The sequence below is a fragment of the Solanum stenotomum genome, chromosome 8, assembly GCF_019186545.1.
Source record: "Solanum stenotomum isolate F172 chromosome 8, ASM1918654v1, whole genome shotgun sequence".
Classification (NCBI taxonomy): Eukaryota; Viridiplantae; Streptophyta; class Magnoliopsida; order Solanales; family Solanaceae; genus Solanum; species Solanum stenotomum.
This window is the reverse complement of record NC_064289.1, coordinates 21,484,763-21,495,842: the sequence shown is the minus strand read 5'-3', so window position 1 is coordinate 21,495,842 and position 11,080 is coordinate 21,484,763. Positions and strand designations below refer to the sequence as shown.

Genomic DNA, 11,080 nt, shown 5'->3' with positions numbered 1-11,080 from the left:
ACTATACATACGTGTCAAATCTTTCGTGGTTTTTTTCAACTTACATATATATATGCGGCGAGTAGTTTTTTCTCTCCGTCGACGGAATCTTTGGGTCCCTAACACCGATGGCCGGTGACTATCCCATTCACAAAACAACTACTCCGATGAACTAGTATTTCCTATGTTTCTTTTTAATTTTAAAAATAGCATTATTTTAAAGATTGATGTTATTTTTATTTAACATCGTACTACACAACATATTTAAAATTGCATGATTCAAAGGGCATTTTGATACGTCATACACATTTTTAGTTAGAAACAGTGGCGTAGCTACTTGGTTGTTAGGGTGTCCAACTTTTTTGAAAAAAAATATTGTATATACAAGAAATGGTTAAATAACATCTTTTGGACACCCTTAACACAACAAGCTATTGTAACCTAGTGATTTCAGATGCTTGGAATGAGATAGTGCTTGCGTGTTTGAATCTCACAAGCAGCAAATGTCTTCTCCACTTTTGTTGTGTTATTTCTGAACACCCTTTATGAAAATTTTGACTACGTTATTGAATTAGAAGATTCAAAAGTTATTTCATTATTTTCCTTTCTTCGGAGGAGGAAGATATTTTTAGAATGTGATAGTGTATGGTACTACTGCCTTATTTTGTTTTTGGGTACATGTATGGTACTACTGCCATATTTATGAAACATTTAATAATAGTGCAATAGATTAGTATATAAATAAAAGTAATACTAATGTACATCTATTGGAATTTCGGCTTGGATCGGATCCTATAAGAGAGGTAACCAAGGCGTTGTAGTCTCACGGACTTGAAGAAACACAACTCTGTCTCTCCACAAACTCAACTTTCTCTTTCATTCATCACACAAAGAACAACACTTCATCACTAGCAAGTATTTCTTGAGAAACATAGGATTACGAGTTTTTGATTCCTTCTCTTTTTTTAGACCATATGGTATTTCCCTTTATTGTCCACTCAACCTTTTTAAGCCTCACGCTTACACTAAATCCTTTTTAGCCCTTCTTTCTTTCTTGTTTCCTTTGAGGTTCACTTTGTTAAAAGGGTTTTGCTTTGTTATCACCTTCAAAACTTTGTGCTCCGTTTCTGTGTAGCTTGTGGTGCTGGTTTACTTTCTTCTTTTCTTTTTGCCCCCTTTAACACTATATATTCCATCTTTTAACGAAACTTGCTCCTCTTTTTGTCAGATGTCTTTGGTTCTCTCCTTATGTTTCAAGCTTCTCTTTGACTATTCCTTTCCTTTTTAATCCCTTCGTGCCACTCTCAAAACAATCTCATCCTTATTTTCATTTCAGCAACCACACTTCTCCAAAAAATGGATCATCACAATATGCTTTGTCCAATCAAATATACCGAACACAAGAGAACAATCAGAAAAGTTACTAATATAAAGCCGCCTAAGAAGGTAGCGGATGTCCGGAAATCCTCGGAGTATAATCCTACTATTCCGAGGACTGTACGGATATCTGTTACTGATCCAGATGCAACTGACTCTTCAAGTGATGAAGAAGAGCTTTTTGGGCGGAAACGTGTGAAAAGATACATTAGTGAAATCAGTATTGAGACGCAATCAATTAATGATGTTAAAACTGTGAGTACTAGTAATGGCAAGAAACGAGTAGCTGAAGCTTTGCAAGCGAAGCAGAAGGCGTTGAAAGGGAAGGAAGTGGTGCAGCTACCGGCTGATGGAACTGTTAGGAAGTTCAGGGGTGTGCGTCAACGGCCGTGGGGGAAATGGGCTGCTGAAATCAGAGACCCAGCGCGTCGCGTTAGGCTCTGGTTAGGTACTTATGATACTGCTGAAGAAGCTGCTATGGTTTATGACAATGCAGCTATTAAGCTCCGTGGACCAGATGCTTTAACAAATTTCATTACTCCTCCAATGAAGGAGAATCCGGAAGTCAATGTGGCTTCGAATTCGGGCTATGAATCTGGTGATGAATCACACAATCTTTCTTCTCCCACCTCTGTTTTGCGGTTCAGAACTAGTCAATCCAGTGAAGAAGCAGAGGTGTCCGAACCAATTCTCGAAGAAACAAAAGTGGAAATGGATGTTTCAGAAGAAAATTGCACAATATTGGTGGAACAACCAAACAGTGAGCAAAACGTCGAACACCTTGAGTGCCAGGGCGAGACACTTACAATCACACCAGACTATTCAAATGAGTACTTACCCACAGACGTTTCCTTCTTAGACGATTTTTTCAACTTTGCAGATGCAGAACAAACACTATTTAACGACACAACAAGTTTCGCCAATGATGATTTGTTGACGCCATCCAAATACGTACCGTCTTGGGATTTCACCAATGACTTTGTATTAGACCCTGAGATTTGCAAATTTGATGATTCATTTCTAGACTTGGGTGCATTAGAAGTGGATAATTATTTCAAAGACATTGGAGATTTTTCCAGTGTTGATGTTCTAATGGCATTATAATTTATCCTCTCAAAACTACCACACATTGTCTCCAGATTGCCAGAGCTATTGGCAAATTTTGTCTACCGGCGACAATGAGAAATCGACTAGTATATTAGAGTTGTTTGTTTTAGATTCTCCGTTTAAGTTAACGGAGTGAAATAGTAGATTGTTATTTTGTTAATGTTTTGATAATAAGTAGTGAGGCCCCCTCCTTCTGCAGTGTTTCAATGTAGTAGTAATGCTTTACCTGGACTAAATGAGATGCATAATTTTTACTGAAATTTGTGTTGCTCTGGCTTTCGATGTGAATTTAATTTTCAGAATCTAGTGTTTTTTTGTCTCCCACTTGGTATGTGTTTGTTCACTTTTGCTTGCTTCTCCACCGAAAGATTATTTTTTCCACTGTTTTACCGTTTAACATTAACTATTCATTCCAATACTCATATAAGTTGTTCATTTTTTGTTTAAGAAATCATAATAAATTGTAGCAAGGTAGACAACTAGTATGAAACTGAAGAAGTACTTGCTAAAGAAGTGTATTCAATGTGAACCAGTAAAAATGTGTTAGATTTGGTAGAATCTTTTTATTTTTTTCTTTTTATTCTAAAAATATTTTATAGTATTTAATTTCCTTTCAAATCTGGGGTTTACATTAATTGCAAAACATTTAATTTCCTTTTAGTTTAGTGTCTAGAAGGAAAATAATATATTTTATTCTCCTTAATTATTTATAAATACTGATGTACTCTTCTATTTGAACCAATGCAAGAATCAATACAATACAAAGAGTTATCATTTATTCTCTCTTTAATTTCTCTTTCTAGTTTCTTCCGTTCCATAGCAGTGGTATCAGAGCAGACAAAGGTTTTGAGATTGAATCTCACCGTCACCCAAATCAAAAAGAATTTTCACGTGCTTGGCCCATGAAAAAAAATCAGGCCTACACGTGAAGGGGCGTGTTGAGAATATAATCAAATAATAAAAGTGTGCTCTCTCTAACAGCTTAAGATTTTAAATGAGATGGTCACACGCTTCAACAAAATGAACGGATGAAGTAGTGTCAAGTTCGCTTCACTATCACGAGATTTTCCAATTCGATCTTTCATTAGTGGTCAAGAAATCTCAACCATCACATCATACTGCTTAAGTGTTATTAAGATAATTAAATCATGTCTTAGATTGTGTGTAATATGGTGATGTAGTGTCAAAGTGGCATTCTCTTTGCCCAACGCGAGCAGGCGGGATTTGCGGTTGTTCACTTGGCCAAGTCGGTGCGTTTCTGCTGAGTGTGAATGACTTTACGCTATAATACTGAGTAGTCACTTTGTGGTCGTTGAACATTTATATGTATAGAAACACCTTTCGTCGGAAAAAAATATTATATATACAAGTAAAATAATATATAAAGTTATTAAATAATACTTTCTATATCCTTAATTACTTGTCCACTTTTCTTTTTTTAGATATCCCTAATTACTTGTCCATTTTGACAAATCAAGAAAAGACAAAATATTTTTACCTATTATACCCTTAATTAGTTACTTTGAAAAGGATAGAACTTCTTGAAAATATTAAATTTTTAATTCATCAACTTCATAATTAATAGGGGTAAAATAATAAACTCCCTATGTTAATAATTGTTTTCTTAATAAGTGTATCAATTCAAAATTAGACAAGTAAATAGAAACAGAAAGAGTATATTTTAGACCCTTAACACAACAAGTTGTTATAGCTCAATAGTTTAAAAAGAGTTTTTATTGTGTGATTGGACACTCGCCCACGGATACGAAACGCGATGTTATTATGCATTTATGTGCTAAAAATGCAGCCGGCATCCAAGGACAATCATTCCAATATTTGGCTATACAAATAATACCACTAGTAGGCGGGCGATATATTGATGAACGATATGGCGAGCCGTTTATAATAATCATAACATAGCATTTGTTACCTTGCTTTTCTTTGTTGTCTCTATTTATATATTTATATTTATTCCGTACATTAATTATATTCATAGTTTTAATTATAGGTGCAGAGTACCATGCAACTTGGTATTCAAATGAAATTGATCCGTTCACTTTTTGTCACGATTCAAATCACCGGGCCGTGCGGGCACCCACTGTAACACGAGTTCGAAATCTAAATAAGCCACAAAAAAATAAAAGTGATCAAAATAAGTCACTAATCTAGTAAGTAACTAAAATAGGTTTAGTGGAAGAAAAAATTCCATTTTATGCAATATTTCAAACATTTTCCGTTAATCTCATAACGTCTATATTTTAATATATAACGGAACTATTTTTTATACTTTGTAAAGTGGAAGTTTTTTTTACACTTTGTAAAGTGGAAGTTTTTCTTACACTTTATAAAGTGGAAGAAAAAATTATATTTTATAAAGAGAAATATTTTTCACGTTTTGCATTAAATTGTATCTCTTTATGAAACTTTTGCAGTGTTTGTCATACAATTATATTGATTTGACATATCAAAAAAACGAAAAAACATTATTACATTATGTATTTTTATTTTTTTATTTTGAAAACTCCTCCAAGCTCTATTTAAGGACGTTCAAACATTGCCCTTCAACATCTTTAGGCTTCTATTTTTCTTCATTTCAATCACAAAAAGATGTCTTCTGAACCAAAAAGTTAGAGTTTCGATTTATTGGGATGACAAAATTATAAATGACGGAAATACCATTTATTACAAGTGTCATCCCAAATACAATGTAAAATATTAAATTAATGTCCGATATCATAAATTTCTTTCATCAATTTATAAAAGAATGGGTATAAACAGTACTGATTATAATTTGATTATAGTCGAAAAATACCCCACTTCATTTTTATCACAAGGAAAAGTAAATTTTGGAGAGTGGATTATCTATAATGACGAATCGTTGATCAACTTTTTGAGGGTTCAAAATGACTACATATATCAAAAGTTAACAATACTTGAAATCTATGTTAGGAAGGAGCCTAAGACTAGTCAATAACGTTCTCCTATAACAATACTTGAAAAATATTCCTCTTTATAAAACATATTCTTTTCTTCCACTTTATAAAGTGTAAGAAAAACTTCCACTTTACAAAGTGTGAGAAAAACTTACACTTTACAAAGTGTAAAAAATAGTTATGTTATATATTAAAATATACACGTCATGAGACTAACAAAAAATGTTTGGAATATTGCATAAAATGAAATTTTTTCTTCCATTAAGCCTATTTTAGTTACTTACTAGAATAGTGGCTTATTTTGGTCACTTTTATCTTTTGTGGCTTATTTAGGTTTCGGACTCCTCTAACAGCTAAGTAGGAGAACTCTTATATCCTAATTAGTTAAACATGCGGAAAAATTTAAGAAAACAAAAATAAATAAGATAATACTATGATTTTATAGATAATATCCTTTAACACACTATTAGTTAAACTTGTAAAGTGATTTAAACAACTCTCATGGATCTAGTCTAAACAGGTACAAGAGCTACTAAGAGTACAATTGTGCAATAATTAAAAGACACAGCTCCCACCATGCGAAAGGAAGAATAGAAGCTGCTGGAGATTTCCTTCGTCTACACCTAATGAAACGACATTAATCCTGCATTCAGACTATGTCAAAAAGACATAGCAAGAGTAGTATTAGTACAAAAACACGCGTACTGGTAGGCATCATCAGTCAACCCAACGCCCACCACTCTAACAAAAGAAACCAATTAGTAAGATCATGACATAAACCACTCGCTTCTCCACCTTTACCCCTTTCTTGAAATACCTCCAATTTACACTAGTAGTCTGACTATAAACATCCTTCTCTATCAATCTACCTATCAGGTACTTGATCATAGTCTAACCATTCCAACACGTAGAGAAATTTTCCCAAATACAAACACCAACGTTTCGACTAACCGTTCATGTCATACCCCTACTTCCTAGTCACATTACCCAACCATAGTCACATAATATATTACATCAAGCTCTCTTAAAACTAAACTCCATCTCTTTCCCCCAGGTGAAATCCACCTAAACATATTTCATCACACATGCTACCTCTACTTCTGGCCATTACAACACCAAAACTTTCCTTACCATTTATTACTCGCCCCTTGACAATTGCCCTTCCACTATATCCAACTCGTCCAACATGTATAGGTAAATTCAACTATATACTCCCAAGCGCATATTGAGCAAACACAACATTAACAATATTTACAAACAACGAACAGTTTCACATTTCTCAAGTCACACAATTATGCCACATCATTGGTCCTCTCATGGAACCCAAACCCAAACAGTTAGTTATGCTGGAACGTGGCAACCGATTCAAGTTAGTTATGCTGGAACGTGGCAACTGATCTCATAGTTATGCCAAACGTGGCAACCGATCCAATAGTTATGCCGAAACGTGGCAACCGATCTGAATTAGTTATGCCGGAACGTGGCAACCGATCTATTTAACATATCACAATCACAAACACAAGTATATCCTCAAGATCATACATTTTAGTCATGAATTCATGTCAATGATAATTCACCCATCTTATTCACAACAAGTGTGATCAACAATGCAACATTATCAACATATGTTAATTTGTCATACTTAGCCCTAGTTCATCATCTAAAGCTTCTTCTAGGGTTTATTCACAATTCATCATAAATCTTCAAATCAATCACTCCAATTTATGGTCTCGCATACGTTCATAATTCTAGTTCTAATTATGAATTCATATTCTTATTCTTGAAACAATTCTATCCAATATAGCAATTCTAGAAGCTCTAACAAGTCATCAATTTCTCTTCTCAAGGCATAAACCCAATTACTTTGATTTCTAGAAATTACCCATGGAATTCACTCGGTGCACAAAGGTCTACACATAAATCCTACCATTGATTTACATATATTACACGGTGAGCACAAATTCAAACTACTAAATTCATAAAACATAGCCTACCTGGCGCGCCAAGCAGTTACACAAAGATTTGACTTTGATTTCAATTTTCCGGGCTTCGCGACGGTAGATTTTGCCAAGAATACGCAAGATTTCACCATCCTCAGGCTAGAAATCTCCTTCTCCTTCCAACCCAAGCTTAGAGCAACTTTTCTGAGGTTTTTAGGGTGTTTTACGACTTATTTAGGTATTTTAGGAAGATGGAGAAAATAAGATTTCTCGTAATTTACATTCTGCCTCACCTATTCCGCCTGGCGCCAGCTTACCCCGTTGTGGCGCCGCTGCTCTAGCAGCACCTAGCCCGCTTTGGCGGGACAAGGCCCAAAAATTTTTCGGATTTTTGTCTCTCCTAATTAACGACGGTTCGGGTCGTTACACTTTTATTAGTCAAATATTTCCTAATTTGATTTCTATCTTGTACTTGTCATTTTTTACAAATCAAGGAAGTACAATTTTTTTTCTTATTATACCCTTAATTTATTTACATTGAGTTAATGACTTTGAAAAATGTACTGAGTAAATATGTTTGGAGCCTATCAATTAAAAGGGAATCATTATTTTTTTTAATAGATGTATCAAATTAAAACTTGACAAGTAAATTTAAACGGAGGGAGAAATACAGAATCATCATAAACATGAAAACAAATGTTCGTAAATAAGTAAAAATCAGAACCAACAGGGTTAATATAGTACTACAATTATTATTTAATGAGAGATGAAAGTTAATTTGTTTACACATTTCGAGCCACCTAGCTCAACTCTGTTTTAAAAAAAAGGAAAATTGTATGAAATAACAAATTATTAATTTAAATTAAATGTTATAGCTATAGTTTATTGTATTTGTAATTCGTAGCAAATATCTCATATTTTTTGCCATCTGATTCGATATACAATTAGCCATTTTCGGTATACAATTAACCATTTTATACACGGTATAAAATGTATAAAATGCGTTTGTGTTTGTATAAAACGAGAGAAAAGTGTATATACAAATACAAATACATATATTTTCGTCATATAAACTTATAATTATACAAATACAGATCTTATTATACAAATTACAATGTATAATGAATTTATACAAAACTGAACAATTTGTATAAAATTGGATGTATCTAGCGAATTATACAAATCAAAAGTTCCATAGCAAACATAAAGTTTGCTATGGAACACAATTATGCAAACTATAGCTATAACATACAAATATGATTTTTATGTTTGCTATATGTGAAAATTGCTCTAAAAAAATGACTAAAGGCTCGTTTGCTTGCGAAAAATGTTATTTTAAAATTCTTAATATGAGATAAAAATAACATTACAGTCCCCGAGATAACAATTTACTCAATGGACAAAAATAATAGGGGAGATAGATGGAATCGTGCAAAATATTTCCCTTGTTCGTTTAATTCTTTTCCCCTAAAAAAGACTAAAAAATTCTGCTTGTAATATTTTACTTAATTTAGAGATATGCTGGAATTAAAGGGGCAAGTAATTGGTCAAAAGGTAAGAAAAAGTTGAATCTAAAATGACATATAGTGAGTACCACGCTGGCTGTTCTTTATTTACTTTTTTTCAAACAAAAAGAATGAAATGTAAGCAATTATATGAAATCGACACTTACCCAATTATAGTGAATTCTTATTTCTATTGGCAAAATCCTGAATTTCTGGAAAATAATTGGCTCGAATTATTGAACAACTCCAAAGTTTTTATTAGCCAAACAGTTCACAACTCCACTATACTGAATCATTGGTCATTGGCCACAACAAATTAGTGTCAACCCTGTCCTTTTTTGCTTTCTTATTAGTCTAATAATATCGAAACTTCACACACTTTTCATGGGGGTGTGAAAAAAATAATTCATCCTTCTTTCTTTCATTTGTTTTTTTATTCGTAGATGGTAAATATTTATCTGCACTTGATATTTATATGAAAAAGCATAACCAGCCTTCTAGGTCATAGTAGTTGACTAGTTGAGTACTTTTCTCCTCATCACTAGGTCAAGGGTTCAAGGCGAGTAAACAGAAGAGAATCGATTCTATAGGTATTCTATAATATCTTTAAAAATAAAAAATCAAAAAGCATATTAGGCGGAGTTACTTGGCGGAGGGTAAAGCTTTTCAAATTAAAGACGATAGATTTTAATAATTCAAACTCGAAAGTACTCGCGATCGAATAAGGAAAATAATGAAAAGAGTAGTTGCAATAGGCTGAGTTACATCGATGTGATCAGAGGTAGTTCACATGTAGTCATTAGTCATAATTTAGCAGCCAGGCCAATAATTAAAAGACCAACTCATCAATTCAAGCTTATTATTTACATAGGATCCAAGTTGCAAATATTTTATTTTTTTAGTCCCCACCCAATCTTGAATATGATCACTAATAAAACTTTACTTTGCCAACAATAAAACGTGTCAGTGTTTGAAACATTGAGTTGGAAATTATTTAATAATTTTTAACTTTATGTGCAAAAAGTCCAAACAAACACTTCGCCTAAATTTTTTTCCATGTATGAGAGGTACGTGGCTATGCACACCTATTTCTAGATGTAACATTTGCTTCCCTTTCAAAATAAGTGTGTGTTTCTCTTTTTCAAAATCAATTTAACTTATCCTTGAAATTATGTTAGATAAATTTAATATTTTAAATTAAAATATAGATATTTAAAAAATTATATAAAATGTATCACACATTGCATCTTCTGATCATGTTATAATATGATGAAAATATATTTTAATAGATAAATTTAATATTTTAAATTAAAATATAGATATTTAAAAAATTATATAAAATGTACCACACATTGCATCTTCTGATCATGTTATAATATGATGAAAATATATTTTAAAGTGTTGGCTAAAGTTTACATATAGTTTAAATTTTGAAAAGTGAAACACGATAGATAATTTGAGATAGAAAATAATATATTTAATTAAGTAATACAAATATGTATAAGAAATACACATTGTATTCAGTGGTTTATATTATAGGCATAGGATGCGAGTAAAATTCTTATTTCCACTAGTTATTCCATATTCATTACTCCTTTCTAATTTTCAGTCAACATGTGTGTGCTTATTATAAGAAGTGATATGTGTTGGATTAAAATGGTCCAAGAATATTCTAATATGTGATATGTGTTAGGATTAAAATGGTCTAAGAATATTCTAATATGATGTGATATTATTCGTTTTGAGCTAAGTCAGCATGATTTTCTTTTAAAAAATCTCATATCATCAAGTGTATCCAACACCTTATAAGTATCATTTTTTTCAACTATCAATTTGAGACTTTTTTCGAATTCTCTCCCTCAAACTAAGTTCCACATGGGTTGTTATCATGAATCGGGGTCAGAGATTCAATGTGAGAGTCAATGTGTCTGTTTGCCAACCAACATCATCAGAGTATTTACCGTCACCAAAATCAATGGTTGTATAAGCGTTTTTAAAGCTATGGATAAATGTCATAGACCGATCCATAGTCGGGAAAAGGCACTAAGTCGTGCCCCACACCACATTCTGCTATCTTTATACTCGTCCCGTCAAATTATTGGCTCTCTGATACTAGTTATTAGGCCAAAACAGTCTTATAATAATCTTGATACAATATGATATTTGTCTATTTTGATCAGTCAAGCCCACACGTTTTTTCTAAATATGTCTTCCATTATTAGGAGTATTAAGCACTTTA

At 32.7% G+C, this 11,080-nt stretch overlaps 1 protein-coding gene across 1 annotated transcript; it reads left to right on the top strand.

Moving 5' to 3' along the window:
• The first annotated feature begins 797 nt into the window (after positions 1-797).
• LOC125873192 (ethylene-responsive transcription factor CRF4-like) lies at positions 798-2,776 on the top strand. The gene has a single exon (XM_049554083.1). The coding sequence runs from the start codon at positions 1,336-1,338 to the stop codon at positions 2,458-2,460; it is 1,125 nt and encodes a 374-aa protein (XP_049410040.1). The 5' UTR covers positions 798-1,335; the 3' UTR covers positions 2,461-2,776.
• Positions 2,777-11,080: the final 8,304 nt, after the last annotated feature.

Bases quoted from the DNA above. Each gene is read 5' to 3' on its own strand.
- LOC125873192 (XM_049554083.1), top strand. From the start codon at position 1,336: ATGGATCATCACAATATGCTTTGTCCAATCAAATATACCGAACACAAG.